This window comes from Glycine max, chromosome 14 (genome assembly GCF_000004515.6).
Source record: "Glycine max cultivar Williams 82 chromosome 14, Glycine_max_v4.0, whole genome shotgun sequence".
NCBI classification, from domain to species: Eukaryota; Viridiplantae; Streptophyta; class Magnoliopsida; order Fabales; family Fabaceae; genus Glycine; species Glycine max.
The window spans coordinates 44,864,814-44,885,075 of record NC_038250.2 but is presented as its reverse complement, the minus strand read 5'-3'; the positions used below and the strand labels follow the sequence as shown (position 1 = coordinate 44,885,075).

At 32.9% G+C, this 20,262-nt stretch overlaps 1 protein-coding gene across 8 annotated transcripts; it reads left to right on the top strand.

Moving 5' to 3' along the window:
- Nucleotides 1-2,704: 2,704 nt before the first annotated feature.
- On the top strand, nucleotides 2,705-18,347 carry LOC100799962 (chaperone protein dnaJ 1, mitochondrial). Of its 8 annotated transcripts, none has more exons than XM_041009400.1 (20): nucleotides 2,705-2,935; nucleotides 3,013-3,121; nucleotides 3,216-3,302; nucleotides 3,420-3,511; nucleotides 6,419-6,502; nucleotides 6,632-6,670; nucleotides 6,890-7,000; nucleotides 7,223-7,264; nucleotides 7,361-7,448; nucleotides 8,126-8,190; nucleotides 8,349-8,411; nucleotides 8,513-8,585; nucleotides 8,966-9,057; nucleotides 10,466-10,537; nucleotides 11,390-11,446; nucleotides 12,157-12,205; nucleotides 12,316-12,385; nucleotides 12,848-13,078; nucleotides 16,828-16,917; nucleotides 17,449-17,548. In XM_041009400.1, the coding sequence occupies exons 1-18, from the start codon at nucleotides 2,909-2,911 to the stop codon at nucleotides 12,906-12,908; spliced, it is 1,281 nt and encodes a 426-aa protein (XP_040865334.1). In that variant the 5' UTR covers nucleotides 2,705-2,908; the 3' UTR covers nucleotides 12,909-13,078; nucleotides 16,828-16,917; nucleotides 17,449-17,548. The 8 variants fall into 8 exon arrangements, with proteins under 8 accessions (XP_040865334.1, XP_040865331.1, XP_006596362.1 ...); XM_041009397.1 differs by lacking the exons at nucleotides 12,157-12,205; nucleotides 12,848-13,078 and adding exons at nucleotides 11,875-11,923; nucleotides 18,022-18,347 and having other exon boundaries at nucleotides 2,706-2,935; nucleotides 17,413-17,655; XM_006596299.4 differs by lacking the exons at nucleotides 12,157-12,205; nucleotides 12,848-13,078 and adding exons at nucleotides 11,875-11,923; nucleotides 18,022-18,347 and having other exon boundaries at nucleotides 2,706-2,935; nucleotides 17,395-17,655.
- The last annotated feature ends 1,915 nt before the right edge of the window (nucleotides 18,348-20,262 follow it).

The following is a 20,262-nucleotide window of genomic DNA, read 5'->3' as shown; positions in this document are numbered from 1 at the left end:
TGTATTAAACACGAAAATTTAACATTGTAAAGAATACTTAGAATGAAATAATAATATATGAAAATGTCCTACTTGATCGTATTAAGAGTTTAAAAGGCGGATTAAAAGCAGAGGAAGTAGCCAAATAATTGATCTTTTAAGAACAAAGAGCATTGTATTGTATAGTATGAGACAATTTGATAAAGATTTTTTTATTGGTAGAATTGATACACTCTCAATACTATTGGGTAAGGCGTCAATACTTTTGGCACATGATTTTATCTCTTTTGTTACTGGTTCAAGAAGTGATACTTTTGGCTCTTAGGTTTTATTTTCGTTCTTACTTTTAATTCCTTAACCTTTTTCATCCTTAAAGGACTAAAATAAGGTGAAAAAACTTAAAAGAGTAAAAATAGAATAGAAAAATTCAAGGATTAAAAATATTTTCTAAAAAAATTTAGGGACTAAAAAAATAATAAATCCAACTATAACTTTCACAAAATAATCTCAACCTATCACATTTTATTTTTACATGTATACTTGATCTTCTTAATTGTTTATCATCTTCAATTTACCCTTATTTAACTTTATCTCTAAATTATATTTTGATATATTCTTAAATTGTGAATATTCTAATAAAAACTTTGTATCACAATTTAGAGGGCATCCAACATGAACCATGAAGGTAAGTAGTCTTTAGTGGACCATAATTTTTAACCATTAGATTAATCTCAACCTCACATTCTTATGGTACACCTTCCACAATGTATATTTTCTTCCTTTCAAATCCATAAAGACTTTAGACACTCCTCTCTCTATACTCCATTGTAAGGCTCAATCGTAGTCGCCCCTCCATCGCCTCGCGCCTCAACCGTTGTGGCTCCTCTATCGTTATTCCTCTTTCCTTCTCCCTTTGCTAGTGCCATTGTTGGCTACAACTACGACGAACAATGAGGGTGGTTGGTTTAGATGCGGCTATGGCGAGCCACCCAAAGCACCAACTTGGATGGAGAGGAACATCTACTTCCAAAGCTTCTTGGATGGAGATATGGGATCCTAAACTCGAGCTTCAAATCGAGACCGTTCTCCTGCAAATCGTCATCAAATAAAACATTACTGTGGCATTATGTAGTAGCACCAACTTCAGGAGTTGACCGAAACCAAGGTTTATCATCGTCAACATTATTGCTACTATGAGATCGAACTCACACAAGAGGCATTGCACACAACACAAGTTTGCTTGCTATGCCACAATGTTTGTGAATAATAATGATAATCATGTGAGTATGAAGGAAATGAGAAGAGATGAAGGGGAAAAACAAAATGTCATTATCAAAAATTACATCCGACGATGGCATACAATAGTCGACAATGAAAAATGATTGAAAATTTCTCAAACTTGATAAGGAAAAAGGAATATGATATGGAAGATGCACAATAAAAATGTGAGGATGAGATTAATGTGACAGTTAAAAGTTTTCATTAATTTGTTAGCTTGTCAATTTTTAATCATCTGAGAATTGTGAATCCACGAAACATCACTTACTTTATGGTTCATGCTAGACATTGTCAGCAATTTAAATTATTTATCAATAGTAATAATAAAACCATTCAACAACCATTTATTCTTCCATGCTTCAGCACCTACTTCCTTTGCCACGTGTTTTACTGTTATTGTTTCCTGCACTGTGGCCTCACTTATTTTTACTTTACTGTGCTCTCTTTTACTATACTCTCTCTCTCCTATTTTATCACCATGCAAATACTGTAGCAAAACAATTTTTTCTTGCCACTTCCAACTAGCTTTGCTACAGCCTTATTTTAAAAAATAATTAAAAAGAAAACTTATAAAATTAATCAACCTTTTTTTTACTTCTCTCTTTTACTCTCTCACTTTCTACTTTTCATTTTTAAAAATTCCTGCAACTGCAGGAGTCTCATTCTGGTCAATAATTATATTAAAACCATTCGATCTCTATTTTACTCAGGTACATGTATAACTATACTTTATTTTAATATGTTATTGTTTACTCTCTCCTCTCATTAAGAACGGATCACTGTTTTTTGTTTTTGTTTCTTTTTTCCCTCTGTTTGTGCAAAGCAGAAAGGCTGCCCTCTAGTTCATTATAAATCTACGATATAACTTATATATTTAATGCTTAAATATTTTTTTTCCAGTAATTATTTTTTAGTCATTAAAAATAATTATTTCATTAATCTCTTAAATTTTTGAAAAATTATTTTTAATCCTTTTATTTTTTTCTAATAATATCATAATTTGTGATGATTTCTCAACTCCAAAATATTTTTTGATTTAATTTCTTTAAAAATAATTTGAAAATTTAAATTCATCATAATACTTAAAAAAATCACCATAATTCAACATCCATGTTTGGTTTTTTTCTTCTTTCAAACAGCCAAAATACATAAAAAATGATCACCAATGTCAAATATTTTAGCAATTTAAAATAAAAAAATTGTTTTTAAATAATTAAAATTAAAATTATTTATTGTGACCATAAATTATAAAATTATAAGCACAGTTAATAAAGATAAACTAAAACAATTTTTTAAAGATTCCAGAAATTAATAAAAATAATTTAACTTCTAAAAATAAATAATTACAAAAATTTAAAAGATTAAAAACATAAGTCTATATTTAAAAATAAAAACAAAAACAAAAACAAAGTCCTAGATGTTTATTTTATAAAGTCTAGAATAAAAAGTACCTTGGCACTAAAACGACCCCGTTACAGCATGAACCTAAATCCAATACTCCCCTAAAACCCCGAGTCCCAAAGATCTGAGAGTACGCAGCACCACCGCCACCGGAATCTGTTAGTTAATCGCCGATAACGATTCAAAGCCTTCGTCCCTCTCTATTGCGCAGCTATATCATTATATCCACAAGCCTGTGACTTTGACGCGAATGAGAAGGTTCACGTGGTTCACGCCGGTAAGTGGAGGAACCAAAATCCCAAAATCATTCATTACCGTTGTTCCGTTTTTACACTATCGATTCTTCCAATGCAGTATCGGCGCCATTTGCTTTCGTTCCTGACCTTAGAATCGCTCGTGGATAAAGGAGAATCAACATTCAGCAAAGTCTCGTCGTCTCGCCAATCGTTTTTGCTCGCTCGAGGCACGTTCTGAATTTCTCTTGTTTTTTCTTAATTAATAGTTATGGTTTTCATTTTCTGATTCTTTTTTTGCGGAATTAAATGTTTTATTACCAGCTTTGGTCAATTGTGGTTTCGTCACGAAAACGCAGGAGTCTCTGATTCCGAGAGTACCGTTAAGATATCGTTATTTTCATGCCACAGGTTTTGCTGAGTTAAACCTGAATTACATTGTTAACTGTTTCTAGTTGTATATCAGTGATGTTCAGATATGTTGTAAGGTTTTCATTTTATTTCCTTTTTTTGCTTGTATTGTTCCAGCATTTTCTTCGTCAGCTGACCGAGACTACTATCGAACTCTTGGTGTTCCTGAAAATGCCAGTCAGGACGAGATAAAGAAGGCATTTCACTCGGTGCGTCATTATTAGGAATCTGTTGTTTTGTATGGCTTACGGCATATGTATTGATTGATCAAAGCTATGCTTGTTAGGTAGAGTAATGGTGAAGTCAATTGGAAAAATGCAATGCTTGTTTGGGCAATGGGGGTGATTCAAATTTCATGTTGAATGCTTTTAGTAGGAGACATGAAATTTCATTCCAATTGCTTGGTACTTGGTAGGAGTGACAGCAACGGCAAATTAGATGATCCGGACAAGAGTTCTCAGACTAGTAGTTATTCCCAGTCATGACAGTAATATAGTTTTGTGTTACTAAACCAGGTTTAGCTGTAAGGATAAGGAAATCATATAGTTACTAAACCTTAACAGTTCCCATGACTTATGTCCAGACTATAAAAGACATGTGTGATGGAATAACTACTAGTCTGATAACTCTTGAAGGCAAGACTAACGACTTCCTTATAAGGGTAGGTTTACATTAGGGCTCATTTTTGAGTTCTTACTTGTTTATGCATTGCATTTTTTGCCAAAAAACAAGAGGAAAATGCGACTTCCTTATAAGGGTAGGTTTACATTAGGGCTCATTTTTGAGTTCTTACTTGTTTATGCATTGCATTTTTTGCCAAAAAACAAGAGGAAAATGACTTGGAAGTAAAAATTGGAGAAGATGTTATACTCATATCACAATTGGGATCAATATTACAAAAAAATAGGGAAATTAATGAAGACGCCACACATGATACAAGGAGAAAAACATTGGGAGTTATTTGCGATTGCAAAGTACCTAACAAGCTCAAAGAGAAGTTTTATCGTATTGCTGTACGTCTAACTATACTTTGTGGTTGTGAATGTCGGGCTTTAAAGGAATGAGAGAAAAAAGTGTAGTAGTAAAAATAAGTATGTTAAGATGAATGTGTAGCTACACAAAAAAAAAATGATAAAAAATGATTGTACACAGAGATATTATTGTTACAATTATCAAGGATAAGATAATAGAAAATCTGGTAAGATGGTACGGATACATGCAAAGGTGGCCATTGAAGGCACTGGTGAGGAGAGTAGATTGCATGGTTTTTAGCTTTGTGAAAAGGGATGGAGGGAGGCTAAGAATGACATTAGAGGAAATTATTAATAGGGATTTCAAGGTGAATAATCTCCCTTAGAATTTGGTTTTGAACTGAGCCTAATGACATTGTGTAATCCATGTAATGACCTCTTCTAGGACTAAAGTTTCACTCTAGTTTCTACTTCATTTCCATCTAATATACAAGAGGAAAACCTTTCTGTGAAGGGAAAGTCAACTTAAGGCCATTCTCATTTTCATTTCGTCATCTTTACTACTAAGCAAGCATCTAATATTCTTACTCCTCTTGTTTGTGCCTTTACCAAGGTAACCATAGTTCTTGTTGATTTACATTTTTTATGGCTTTATGCATAATCTAATCTGCATTTATTGTGTTGCTGGCCGATCAATTTATTCACACTTTGAATTTCAGAGTGTGAAGTCTTATGCATGCAGAGAGATACAACTAGTAATAATTTTTGAATACCAAAAGTGCATACACAGTGATGGAAAGATAGTTTCATCTAGATGATAGAATGAGATGTTGTTACATATCTTTTAGTTATGATTTACTAAGTCACATTAGCTAGTTCTGGGATAAGTTAGAAGTTTAGCTTCTATCCACCTGTAAATTATAAATTAGGGTCCCTATTCTTGAAAATGAGATAACCTCCACTTGTACTCTATAAATGTATTCATGTGTCTTCCTCATTTTATGACACATGTTGTGTAAGTTTCTATATCAAAATATCATGTCTCTTTAATTAGTGATCTTATTAAAGGATATTTTTAGTTTTCTTTACTATTTTAATCAATACATAACTTTCTTCAATCAACATTATTAAGTGCAATGGAATATTTACAAATTGTCATTAAAATTATAATTTTTGTAATTAAACTAATGCTAAGATTTTTCAAAATAAGTTTTTTTAAATGTCTTTCTTTATATTTTTTTTATTAACAGTGAAATAATTTTTCTTCAATATTTTTTAAACTTGTATTTTTTTCACCATTAACTTGTATTTCAAATGTCCATGCAATGCATGCGATGCCTGCCAGTTTGGTGGCACATAGTCTTTTTGGTATTTCCCTAACATGTGCTGACTGCTGAGGTTATGAGCAGCTCTGTTCTATTTATGTTTTGATAAATGATTTTGCTTTGCTGTTTTATTTTCCTTTATATATACTGAGCAGGATCCCTTATCCTCCAACATCATATTAATTAGGTTTAAATACATTTTTCGTCCCTGCAAATTAGCGCTTCTTTCATTTTTGTCCCTGAAAAATTTCTTTTTCTGTTTTAGTCCTTGCAAAATGTATTTGTTTTGTTTTTTGTCCTTAAAGCACTATTTAGATAACACTTTTTTCACTGTTCGAAGCATTTTCTTACTGTTCAAAGTGTTATCTAAAGCACTTTAAGAACGAAAAATAAAACAAACACATTTTGTAAGGACTAAAAAGATGTTTTTTTGTAAGGACATAAATTAAAAAAGTGCTAAATTGCAGGGATGAAAAATGTATTTAAGCTTGTTAATTATAATATTATATTCAATTCATCTTAAGGAATTCTTCTTTCATCCATAAAAGAATTACACAAGGTCACAAAACCTAATACATGAAGGGTAAACAATTTCCACTATGTTGTCAAAGGGGTATAACTTGTAGAAATCTCTTTGTTCTGCAATTTAATCTATAACAATTGTTTTTGGAGCTTAGTGCATACTAAAAACAGTTTATGTGAGCATTTTGGTCTTCAATCATGATATATTCTGTCATACTGCTTTGACAATAATATTCCAAAATCAAATGTCTTCGTTTGGCTAATACTGCATTATGCCACACTGTTATGTACTGCGCAGCTTGCTAAAAAGTACCATCCAGATGCAAATAAGAATAATCCATCTGCTAAGAGGAAATTTCAAGATATAAGAGAAGCTTACGAGGTCTTTATATGAAAGTTAATTTTTTTTTCCCTTGCATTTTCAGCCGTATTTAACCCTCCCTTCTTCTGGCTAGGTTTGTTATGGTTTAAACTGATTAATTAACAGTGATATTTTTGCTATGTAATTCAGACATTGAGAGACTCTAAAAAGAGAGCAGAGTATGACCAGGTAGTCCCCCCCCCCCCCTCCCCACCCACTATTAGAATTTCAAATTTGTTATATGTTAGAAAAGAGAGCAGAGTTACTATACGTTAAAAATTTCTGGAGCATCAGTTGGTTAAAGCTGTTCAAAATTTCTGTAATTCATATCTTACACTCTTACTTAGGATGTTGAATTGACTAACATTTTCCCATCATTTTCTCCAACGAACCCCTTTTCAACTGAAGATGCGTACTCGTGGTTCAGAAGACATAGAATATGATCGTGATGATGCAGAAAGGTTTAGAAATGCTTATCGTTCTCATTTTTCTGATTCATTTCATAAAGTATTCTATGAGGTATTTTTTTGCTCTCGTGCATACTGTTGTCTTTTATTAATTAATTAATTGAATATATATATATCTTGGTCATTAGATCAGTTCCTCATACCTTGCATTATATGCTGTGACTTGATATGCTCCTTGTCTCTCTCTACACACACACATAAATTCTTTATGTTTTTGGATTCATTTCACATAAGTATTTGCTGAGGAAATCTCATAATCTTCTTGATCTAACAGATATTTGAAGAAGCAACAACTCAATTCTCATCAAATATAGAGGTTAGCTTAACTCTTGTTTCTCTGTTGTTGTTTCACTTCTTTGAAATATCTTCCTACTTTTCTAGCTTAACTATTTGCCTATTGCTATGCTGATAGGTGGAGATGTCTCTTACTTTCTCCGAAGCAGCGAGAGGATGCACCAAGCATGTGTCATTTGATGCATCAGTTCCTTGTGATCATTGCAGTGAGTAAAGTTAACATATTCTGGGAGTTAAGAAAGCATTGGGTAGAATTTTTTTTCTATACTGGATTTGTATATTATCTATTTCCATTTGTTATTATTTGCTTTAGGAAATGGCAAAAATTGTCTTCATATAAATAAATTTTGATTGCAAAAGAAGTTTAACACATAATCTAGTGTATGTTCCATTGTTATAAGAAGTTTATTTAGTTGAGAACCCCCATTTTTAATTTTGGAGTGGGGGGTTGGGGTTAACTGAGTATATATGTTGTTTCTATTGAAATTTAAGGCAATCCTGTTAGATAGGAATCTTACTTAGAAAAGTCTTATGATGAACCCTATTTTCGAATGATAGAACCTAGAATGTGCAGTGGCTGCATTGACATTGGGTCAGCTTCTCTCTCCCTTTTCCTCTTGCATTGGAGAGATTAGTGATTGATATAAACATTATTGATTACTAATGAACAGGATAAGGTTTACTGATATTTATTGCTTGCTAATCTGTGGCTATAACTAAAATTTTTATAAGCTGCAGAACAATTTTGAGGAAATAATCTAATGTACATATTGCCGGATGTGTAAAGTGTCCCACATGACATCTGGTTATAGTGTAGTGGGCCTTTCCCTTAACATAATGATAACCCCATTTGATGCCATTGACTTTCATTGTTTTAATCCAGATGGGCAGGGCTATCCACTTGATGCCATCCCAAAAGTTTGTCCAACATGCAGGGGCTCAGGTCGAGTAAGTGCCTTCAAAGATCAATGTTGATTATTAAAATGACAAAAATATTTTATAGCAAAATTTGAGCCATTATGAGTCCATTTCTTTGGGGCATTAGAGTTACCAGTTATGACTTATTAATATGTTCTTTTGCTCTTGGTTGTGATTATTTTTCCCAGGTTACAATCCCCCCATTTACGTCAACATGCATTACTTGTAAAGGATCAGGCCGAATCATTAAGGTCTTTCATAAATTCCATGCCAAGTAATCTTGTGAGGTGGTTATCTATTTTTGTGCCATGATCTTTCATAAATTTGTATTTTGTCTATCTATTTTGTGCAGGACTCTTGTATAACATGTGGAGGATCTGGGGTGGTTGAAGGGGTTAAAGAGGTTAAAGTTACAATACCAGCAGGTTGGTTTTTGATACTCGTGACGAAGTTAACTAAAGCCGTATGTTGGTTACAGCCCATCAATGTACCTGAACAAAGTGAAATAAAACTTGGTTGTTGTTGTAGTAGCTTCTTGTTCAGATCGGAAATTCTTTACATACAAATTATAATTTCGACCCGTGTTTCATCTTTCATGCTTAAATTTAAGTTGATATGTAATAACCTTTGATTCCTTTTAAGGTGCTAATTGTTATATAGAAGAATATTTTATACATGGAAAGTTTTTGTCCATGCTGCAGACCTGCCCTGCCTAGATTCGGTTTACCTTTTGCCACTCTTCATATTTTATTGAAAGCAGAATTTCCCCCCATTATTCTTATCATAGTTTTCCATGAATTGGTAGGTGTGGATTCAGGAGATACAATCCATGTGCCAGAAGGTGGGAATGCTGCTGGAAGTGGAGGTCAACCTGGGAGTTTATACATTAAAATAAAGGCAATTTTCTGTCCAAATATTCTCACATTAACATGTGCTACCTGCTGGTCTATGAATCTGCGATTTTAACCAAACTTGGCATTTTTAAAGGGAATGGTACTTGTTTGGGAACACCCGCAATCAATTCTTCCTAGTGTGACATGTTTCATTATAAAATCTATGACAATCAATTTGGGCATGCATCCTAATTACGTTCAACAGTTCAAAATTAATTCCACACAACTTAAAAATAAATGAGCCTATATTCTATCGTGGACACATTAGATCCATACAGTGGCATAGGGCCATTTTGGCAAGCTGGGGTTAATGCCCTGAATGGTTATTAAAGAAAATATTAATTCTAGTCAAAATTTCAGGCTGGCTTCCTCAAAGTACATTTTTTTTCATGTAACTTGATCCATTGTAAGTTGAAAACTTTAATAGACAGTGTAAAGCCAGCCTTGCTTAATATCCAATGCTTGTAAATAAAGTACACCTCTCATTTGGTAGGAAAATGAACACAATTCTGTCTCTTCAGTCTTCAACTATAAAGTATTTGTTTCATAAAGTTTTTTTTATTGTTTTTATTTTTCTCATGTTTATGCATTCATGTTCTAGTATCTGCACATAAAAGACTAATAAAATAAAATCTTAACATACATAACAGGGTTAATGTCCATTTTGGTCATCCAAAGCTACATGTAAGATAACATTGCTCCTCTAGTTACTGGTGATACTAAATTGACACTTTATTTATAAATAGAGCAATGCAACATTATGTAAAATGTTGAATGACCAAAAAGGAAGTTTACTCAACATTTTACAAATTAAATATCTTAACGAAGTTGTTAGTATGTTTTGTTAAATTGTTATGCTTTCATTGATGACTTTATTTTACCTAAAATTTTATCTTGGACTTAGAATGCTACAGGTTAATAGTAAATTGTCATTTCACACTATATAAATATAAATACATGATGCGAGTGATGAAGTAGTTGCAAGATTTTCAGTAAAGTTTGAATTAATACAATTAAATCCTAAACACCATAACAATTATGCTATCAGTGAAAACTCTTGATACAAATAATCTTACTGAAGTGTATAAGTTTCTGTTTTTTGGTCTTCTCAAGAAAAAAAATTCTAACTCTTCCCTGGATCCATAGGTTATTTACTGGGTCAGGGGTAAGGGGAACATCATAGAAGTGCTTCATTTACCTTGATCATGTAATTATGGAGACACTTTTTAACATGTAGTAGCATGTTTAAAAGTATTTCTGTTCCCATCTTCTTGATTATATGTTGCTGTTTAAAAATTAAAACCAGGAATAAGCTTTCTGCTCTAGTAGTATAATGTGTTTGTTGTCATGGCAAATTATGATCTACCTTCTATTCTTATTGGAACATCATTTTTTTTCTTCTGTTGATATAGGTGGCTGAGGATTCAATCTTTGTCAGAGATGGTGCAGATATCTACGTGGATTCTAATATTAGCTTTACGCAGGTGAGAGCTAAATATGTTCTATACTTCCATTACTTTTGGACGTTCAACCATCTGATTAAAGAGGGGAAAAACCTGAGCACCCTTATCATTCTGCATACATAGGGGGAGCACACCTTTCTGCTTCTAGGTTAATGGGCAATTCAGCTGCTAGGCTTGGGGACACAAATTCCTATTAAATTTCTTAATAAGCCCTATGAAGATGAGCCAGAAGTTGCACTACACTATGCTTTCTCTTAGATCTTTTTGTCAAGCATAGTTTCATGTTTACATAGTTTTATTTGGTTCAAAACAATGGTGTTCTCTCCTGCTATTTGAGAACAGTTTTACCTGAAGGAAACTCTGATGTACATGTAGAGATCCAAAAATGTGTTGAAATAAGTTTCCCCTCTCCCTTCAGTGTTTCAACTTGAGGGAACAGATTTATACATATAACATGGAAGGGATATAACTTTAGTTCTTCTTAGGTTGGATTCCTTACAATTTTCTGATGGAATTGTGTCTTGATCAGAATGCTGTAAATATATATTATGTACAGTATAATACACATGTTGTGCTATATCTATGCCCTGATAGCATACAAAACAGTTCCGTTAATTGATAAAAAATCTGTAACAATTATTTCACATTTTACATGTGCTTTATCCTAACATAACAGCTATCTCACATTTTACATGTGCTTAATTCTCACACTTCCTTTATGCTGTTGCATTTATTTTGTCAGAGAAGATTATTTAAAGGGGTCCCATTCTAAGACACTTGCACATCTTTTGCACCTTTCTTATCTAGGTGGGAGTGCAGTGCACCTAAGTTTGTATCAGTGCTATTAATAGAACAATTTTTTTAACATTACAGGCTATTCTTGGCGGCAAAGTTGAGGTGCCTACTTTATCTGGGAAGATGCAGTTAAAAGTAAGACAAGATTTACTTTTTCAGTATTAGTCACTTAAGTTTGCAGATCTTAAATAAATTGGCTGCCTTGTTTAAGCTCTCTAATGAAAGCCTATATGGTTAAGATGCTTTAGGTTCATAATTTTTGGATTCCTTTATATCCACTGAGAAAAAAAGATAATAATATTGGTTTCATAATATCTTTTGTCAAAATGATAACTTTTATGCTTACCATTGAAGTTCATTGTACTGTATTGTATTCCAAATTTCTGTTCCAAATTGTTGAGCTTACTGACTATCTTAGGTGGAAGAAAAACAAGCCTGCTTGTTCTAGCCATATTGTTCCCCTCATCAAATTATGGCTTTCAACTTGCTATAGAATAATTGTTCAGATGACTGCTTGTTTTGACCCTATTTTATCTACTATTGTGTGGTTTATGTTTCCCTAGATACCCAAGGGTGTTCAACATGGACAGCTTCTAGTATTAAGAGGCAAAGGTTAAATGAAAAGTTACCATTGAAGTTCATTGTACTGTATTGTATTCCAAATTTCTGTTCCAAATTGTTGAGCTTACTGACTATCTTAGGTGGAAGAAAAACAAGCCTGCTTGTTCTAGCCATATTGTTCCCCTCATCAAATTATGGCTTTCAACTTGCTATAGAATAATTGTTCAGATGACTGCTTGTTTTGACCCTATTTTATCTACTATTGTGTGGTTATGTTTCCCTAGATACCCAAGGGTGTTCAACATGGACAGCTTCTAGTATTAAGAGGCAAAGGTTAAATTAAAAGTTCCCTCTCTCATTGTCAGTTTTGAACAAGTTTTTGGTCCTTTTCAGTTTTCTCTCGTGGTACTTCAAAAGTATATTTACTATAGTTGTTGATGCAGGACTACCAAAGCATGGATTTTTTGTACATCATGGGGATCAGTATGTACGATTCCGTGTTAATCTTCCTGTGTAGGTTCTTCTTGTATTCAACTCTTGTTTTAGTTTAACTTCATTGTCTTTGAGTAATGTGATATTTACTATGTTAAAGAAGCAATATAATGTTTTTCCTTATAATGTTGCTTTGCTTCTAATTCCATATGGATTTTGGTTGATAATGATATTATGGCATTATGGAAAATGGATTACATAATTGTCGATTCTCCTATTTCCTTTTAGTTGTTATTGACATTAGCAGAATTAGTCTTTTCCATTACCGGACATTTGATTAATTACCTTTTATTGCTGTATCATTGTATTCATTATTTTATAATTTTAAATACGTGTATTGTTTTAGACACATAGTTACCTGAACCTAATATGGTATCAGCAGTCTAGGAAGTTCTCCTTACCTAGCCAGACCTAATATGGGACAGTAATTGCGCATTTTTTTTATTCTACTGCCTCCTTTTAATGTTGTGCCCCCATAAACAGGAGTAAACATTGCCACCAACACTATGTCTGTCACATGCACCTGTATCTGTTTGGTGTGTGAGCCACTTTCCTACCACTCTTTCTGCAAGTGTCCCATGGGCGCACCCACCTTTTGGTGACTCTGTTCCACCCACCACTAGCACACAAACAAGATGCTTTCTGGCTCCACCCCCAATTTGTCTGCTGCCACTGTTAGTTTCACCATTGTATCTCTGTGATAGATACCAACTGGTAAGGGAATAAGGACTGAATTTTATTCAAAAGAAACAAAACAGAAATTACAAATTACACAGGAAACTGAGTAGACTAGTTAATACATAGGTTTCCCCCAAGATGTTTGAGAGCCTGGTCTCTCCCTTCCTAACAACCCACTAAAAAACTGCCTAACCCCCCTGCTGTTACTCCAGAATTTATTCTGCAATAACTGCTTAAGGCAGTTACGTATGATCCTAAAAACACACACATAATTTATTCTGCAATAACTGCTTAAGGCAGTTACGTATGGTCCTAAAAACACACACACCTAATTAAAATAACAACTGCTTGAAATAACTACCATAAACAACAACTGAAACAATTCAATCCTATTAATAAATCTTAAGTCTTGGCTCTCCTCTTATAATATTTACTTATAAGAGGCCTAACACTCTGTTTCCCTATGAGAAACTAATTGGGGCTGCTGCTGTTCAATTATACTTGTGCTTGTTGTCATTCCTCCTCCAATCACTTACTAGTAGCAACTGCATTCTTAACCTTAGATTCAGCCTGCTACTCTGGCTTTGGTTCCCCGAGTCGTCCCTTGCTTCAATGAACTCTTCAGCTTCACCTTTTGAATAAAAAATTTCCCTTGCCTTGTGCAATGGTGTTAGGTCTTTTATAATCCGAATCCCTTATATGCTTACCATCTTATCATCATTTATCTTTCATATTATACCTTTGTATCCTTTATGGATTCTTTGTTATATCTTAAATCACAGTTGAAGCATTGTCTCACCCTCATCCAGGATTGCAATAGGCTATGGTAGTTAAAGGCAAAAGAACTGTTGGTTATCAATGGGTTTATACGGTCAAGATTGGACTAGATGGAAGTATTAATAGTTTGAAACCTTGTCTTGTAGCTAAATATACTCGGATTTTTTTGGCCTAGATTATGGGAACACCTTTCCTCTTGTAGCCAAAATTACCTTTTTTTACTTTTTCTTGACATAGCTTCAACAGCGATTCTGATTGGACAGGTTTTCCAATTTATAGAAAATCCACATCAGGATATTGTGTCCTTGTGGGAAATCTGATCTCATAGAGAAGAGACAAAACATGGTTGTTATTACCCAATGCAGAGGCTGAATATGTGAACTCACATCACATGTCTTTGACATTTATGTTGGATCGAGTGGCTTCAGAATAATTAAGAAGGAGGGTTGAATTAATTATTCCTAAACCTTTACTAATTAAAAATTTACTCTTTTAAGGCTTTTACTAAATTGTTAAGAGAATGAGGAGTAGAAGAGAAACTTAACAGAAAGTAAAAGCGGAAATTAAATGCATAGCGGAAAGTAAAAGAATAGGGAAGAAGGAGACAAACACACAAGAGTTTTTATACTGGTTCGGCAACAACCCGTGCCTACATCCAGTCCCCAAGCGACCTGCGGTCCTTGAGATTTCTTTCAACCTTGTAAAAATCCTTTTATAAGCAAAGATCCATAAGGGATGTACCCTCCCTTGTTCTCTTTGAAACCCTAGTGGATGTACCCTCCACTAGAACTGATCCACAAGAGATGTACCCTCTCTTGTTCTCAGTCAAACCCAAGTACATGTACCCTCTACTTGTACCACAAAGGATGTACCCTCCAATGCGTTAAGACAAAGATCTCAGGCGGTTAAACCTTTGATACTTTGTGAATGGGGATACAAAAGAATCTCAGGCGGTTAGTCCTTTGAACACTTTTGTATTAGGGAAAGGAAAGAATCAAAAGAATTATCAGACTGTGTCGTTTTGAATTCTTTGACAAGGGAGAAGGGAGACACAAAAGAATTCAAACGGTTAGTCCTTTGTTCTTTTGGAAAAGGGAGAAGAGAGACACAAAAAGAATTCAGGCAGTTAGTCCTTGGCGAATTCTTTTTGGCAAAGGGAGAATAGAATGAAAAGATGAATAACACAAGTTTTCAAGGTTTAGAAAATCAAAAAACTTTTGGAAAACTTTTGGTACAAAGAAGAAGAAGTTCAAAGAGATTTAGGGCTTGTAAAAGATTGATTGGAAAAGTGTTCAAGATACTTGAAATGCAAAAGAAAGTCTTGCTTTTATAGACTCTTCATGTCTGGTCAAGACAACCATTAGAAGAGTTATGACTTTTAGAAAAACTTAAAAACCAATTTGAAAAAGTCAAAAACTATTTGAAGAGTTACATCTTTTGATTTTATTCAGAAACAATCACTGGTAATCGATTACCAAATCAGTGTAATCGATTACACAAAACTTTTATGTGAAAGGATGTGACTCTTCACTTTTAAATTTGAATTTCAACGTTCAAAGACACTGGTAATTGATTACCAAAACATTGTAATCGATTACAACTTTTTGAAATTAAATGGAACGTTGTAAATTCAATTTGAAAACTTTTTCAAAACAATTTTGCTACTGGTAATCGATTAAAACAATTTTTGATTAAAGAGAGTAAAAACTCTTTGGTAAACATGTTTTGAGAAAAATCATGTGCTACTCAATTTTTGAGAAAAATTTTCATACTTATCTTGTTTAAGCCTTCGCTTGATTCTTGAATCTTGAGATCTTGAACCTTGAATCTTGATTCTTGACTCTTAACTTTCCTCTTGAGTCTTGAATTCTTCTTGATTCTATCTTGAACTCTTGAATTGTTCTTGATTCACTTGAGCTGTTCTTTGATTGATCTTTGAGCTTTTTGTCATCACCTTTGTCATCATCTTTTGTTATCATCATTGTTATCATCAAAACACATCTGAATCACCTTTGATTCATCATGAAGCTTTGCTTCTACAATTTATTTCAACAATTAAAATTGGGAGATGTCAGTGAGATGAAACTGATTTGCAATAACTTGGATGCTTTTCATGTTGCTTCCAACATAGTTTTTCATGGAAGAATCAAACACAATTGATTGTTACTTTGTTAGAGAAAAAGGTTCTCGCAAGAGAAACTACAACTGGTTTTGTCATTTCCAATGATCAACTAGCTAATATGTCCGCAAAATCTCTTATAGTCGGTCTCAAGCTAAATATATTTGTAACAAGCTTGGTGTATATATTCTCAAACTTGAGGAAGAATATTAGAAAATAACACATGTAGTTGAAATTAAAGTAGCACATGGAGAATTAGTATTTCCTAATTAGTGGGGATTTGATTAATTACCTTATATTACTGTTTCGTTGTATTCATTAGTCTGTAATTATAACATGGTTACTGTTTTAGATGCACAATTACATAAGCCTAATTGCATCGTCTCAAGGACCAACACCAAAGAGTGCCCTTTCCCGTGCCTCTTTGTGTAGCCTGGTGATTTTTGAATTTTTTCTTACTAATTATGAAATATGAATTGTCTTTAATTTTAGGTATTTTTAATTTTTTGAGTATTTTTATATGTATAGTATAATTTTTTATTCTCATACCTCTAATTTTGCTGTAATGGCTGCCTGCAAATAGCAGGCTGCTATATGCATCCCATTATAGTGTTTTTTAGGCTGGCAGGTACGTGCCACTATCTGGATTTGATAACTATGTCTTGTGCTGCATTCTTGCTACCTTTTAATGCCATTTCACAATTTGTGTTGCTGTTTATGATCGTTTATCAAGTTCGTTTTCATGTGATGTTTTTTGTGTCTTAATAAAATGGTATTTGTATTAAGTGCTTGCCTTTTTTCATTTGGTTATTCTTACACATAAGCTCTAGTCTGCATACTGCCAAGTTATATTTCAATCTTCTCACTTCTGGTCCACTCATCCTTTTAGTGAAATCAATGAACGACAACGTGCTATACTTGAAGAACTTGCAAAGGAGGAAATAAAGGAGGGAAGCAACTCTAAATTTGAAGGAAATTGGTATGCACTTTATCTAACTTAGTTCTTGGTATAATTGTTAGTTTTAGTTGCCTATTGTCCTAGTACGACATGATGATTCATGGTTATTTGGATTGGGCTAGTCGGCAATACTGAGATACTATTGTTGAAAATAGTGAGTCAGAATGCTTTTAAATTTAAGTGACTTGCTTGTAAAAAAAGTATTATAAAGTATGCTTTGCCTAAACCTATGGCTATTTGGTTGTAAAGGATTGGGAACAGGGGATAAATGTTCATTATGTATAATTATTCCAATAACTGGTTACAAATACTTGTGTTTGGGTATGAATTGCGTGATCATAAATACCAGTTTCGGCATATCTGATTGCTAGCTTTTATTTATATGTTGCTTAGTATGCTTGCTAGCTTTTATTTATATGTTGCTTAGTATGCTTGCTAGCTTTGTTTAGTTTTGTATGATTTATCAATGTTCTTGAGTCATATCTGATTGTAATGTAGATCCAAAATGGATAACAGGCTTTACCAGCAGCTATCTACTGGTTGAACTTACAGGTGGCAGCAAATTCTTGAACACACGACGGGTCCTAAGTTTATGCTGGAACTATCTATGCTGATATTATTCCTTATCTTCATTAACAAAATGTTGAGCTGATAACTTGATCAAAGACCAAATATGATTGCACAGCCGACTAGCCAAGGGCCAAATATCATTGTGATTGCTACATTCTTCATCCTTACGAAGCATGTAAACAATAAGGGGTATACTACTGAATCTTATCTCATTCACTAAACTTATCTGCTAATTTCAAGCTGTTCTTTTCTTTTGTTTTTTGGTAGCAAAGTAGCAATTGATCAAGATTGCATGCATGCACATGTCGTATTGATTGGTTTTTGTAGAACTTTTCATTTATTTGATTTATTACAAATCATCTGATGATATTGAGTTTTAAAAAAAGGCAATAGGATAAGTGTGCCAAGAAATGCAAATTTCATCATGTTCAATTTCTCATGTCCTTGTTCAGTCATTATCATACTAGGTCCATTAATAGATTGATGTAGGGACTAAATTACCCTTTATTTGAAACGATAACTAACTTTGCTTATTACTCCGTCCCATTGTGCCAGTTATGGATAGAGTGGAGAAAGTAGCAACTGACATCTGTGACGGACTACAGAAATAAACATTATGCTGAATGATGCTATTTCTTGGCGCCCAGTCATTTTACAGGTTAACAATTTTTCAATGATAAGATTGACAGTGAAACCACGGTGAAAATTTATTTCATGAAAATTCTTCTACAATTTTACTGATTTATGCGAAGATGGCCTTGGATTACATATCAGAGATGGGAATTTCCGATGTATATTTTTTCCTTGACATTTTGAAATATATTTTATAGTGCATTTGATGTTATAATTTACCCTGCTACGGGGGTTGGTTTTCTTTGATATATTCTTTTGTGCTTCAAATCATATAACCACATATTACTTTCTGGAATTCAACGAATAATGATTGTCAGTTGCTACGCACAGATTTTTTTTATTAATTGAAAGGTGGTAATTTTGTCAGATTATTTAGAAAAAGTTATAATATTTGTTAAAAATATGCAGCTACAGGTTCGCAAAATATTATTATTAGTCTTATTAATAGCCGAAACTTGAAAGCCGAATGAGCAAAATGTGGCTGAAAATTCTGACACTACTACACTAGTGTATATGAAAACTACAAAAGAACGAATTGGATTTATAAAATAAGGAGTGAAATCTATATATTGGCCATTTTCAACAAATTTTAGTTAATTAGAGAATTTGTTTGAGAGTCTATATTTAGTAGTTCTCAATTATAAATGTATACTCCAATTTTAAGGTGTAGGATGTAGAAGAGAGAGAGGAATCGAATGAAAAAATACATCGATGTACAATGATATTTTTAAATTTTTATTTTCGTTCCAAAATGATAGTCCTATTAATGGTTTTGAATTATTTTTTTTCAATAATATCCTTTTACATGTTACACTCTTAAAAGATCATTATTTTGGAATGGAAGAAATAATAAATAAGAGTTTAATGTTTATGTATTAACAATATAAATCAATTTTATACTATCATGTAATAATAAATTATTGATTGAATTATTTTAAAATAATTATTTTAAAAATTAATAAATTTATTATATATGATGAATTATGATTGAATATCAGTGTAAGTTTTTTTATGTATAACTTTTTTCTCTAAATAATTATAGGCGAGATTTATTAAGTAACTTAATGGTAAAAGGCCCTTAAAATAACTTGAGGGTATTAAGTCGATAGTTAATTAATAATAATAATAGAGAGGTAGAATGCACATACTTTAATGAAATTAATAGTTTGAGCACTCACTAAGTGGACATACATGCAAAACCTGCTATTATTTTATATTCAATTTTTTTTAAGGCATGATTCCCTATATATTTTTATTTTTTCTATTTTTTATCTTTCTTCTCTTTTTCTATTGGAATAATATACACAAACACTAGTTACAATGTAAATACCTTATTTTAACACATAATTTTTCTCTGCCATGTCCGCTTTTCTATCATACTATCTATTATATATACACTTTTCTTTTCCTTCCTCTCTTTCACTAGGTCTATATTAACACTAAGTATACATGAATATTTTTGTTTTTACTCATTGAACCGTTGCATTTTGAAAGGGTGAGAAATGACTTTGCCTTTATGTGGTTTTCCTCTATCTGGGGCCAAAGCTAGCCTTCAATATTGACAATTCAACACAAGCCAAGATAGTGAAATAAACTTTACTTGCAATCATGCATTGGGAGGAAGACTTTGAGGCAGCTCTGTTTCTTGACAACGACTCTTGTTCTTTTTCTTGTCTTGTTTTATCTCTCCATAGAATTAGGATACAAACCCCCAAAGAGAGAGCACCAAAGCAACCCCTTTCTCTGCATGAAAACTCTCTTTGTATACAATAACAGCCAAACCTTCCGCTACTGGAAGAAAAGCAGCAATTATAATACCGGACAACAAAGACGAGGCACAAAAGATAACTCCTATTGCTCCCAAGAAGAAAAACTGCCACATTATAGCACTCCACACCAGCACAACATAGCACTTAGTTTCCCCAAGCTTGTAATCTCTTGCTTCTCGCGAAATCACCTATAAAATTGATCACACACCCAAAAATTGATACACTTAATTTCAACTAATAAACACTACAATAATATTGATTTATCCAAAGAGGGAGGTTAAAAATATACTTTTTATTATTAATTTGAACTCATTAATATTCACAAAATTGCATCTAAGATTTATTGAAAAAAGTGAAATTCAATAGATTTCATAAATTTTAATAACTTCTAATT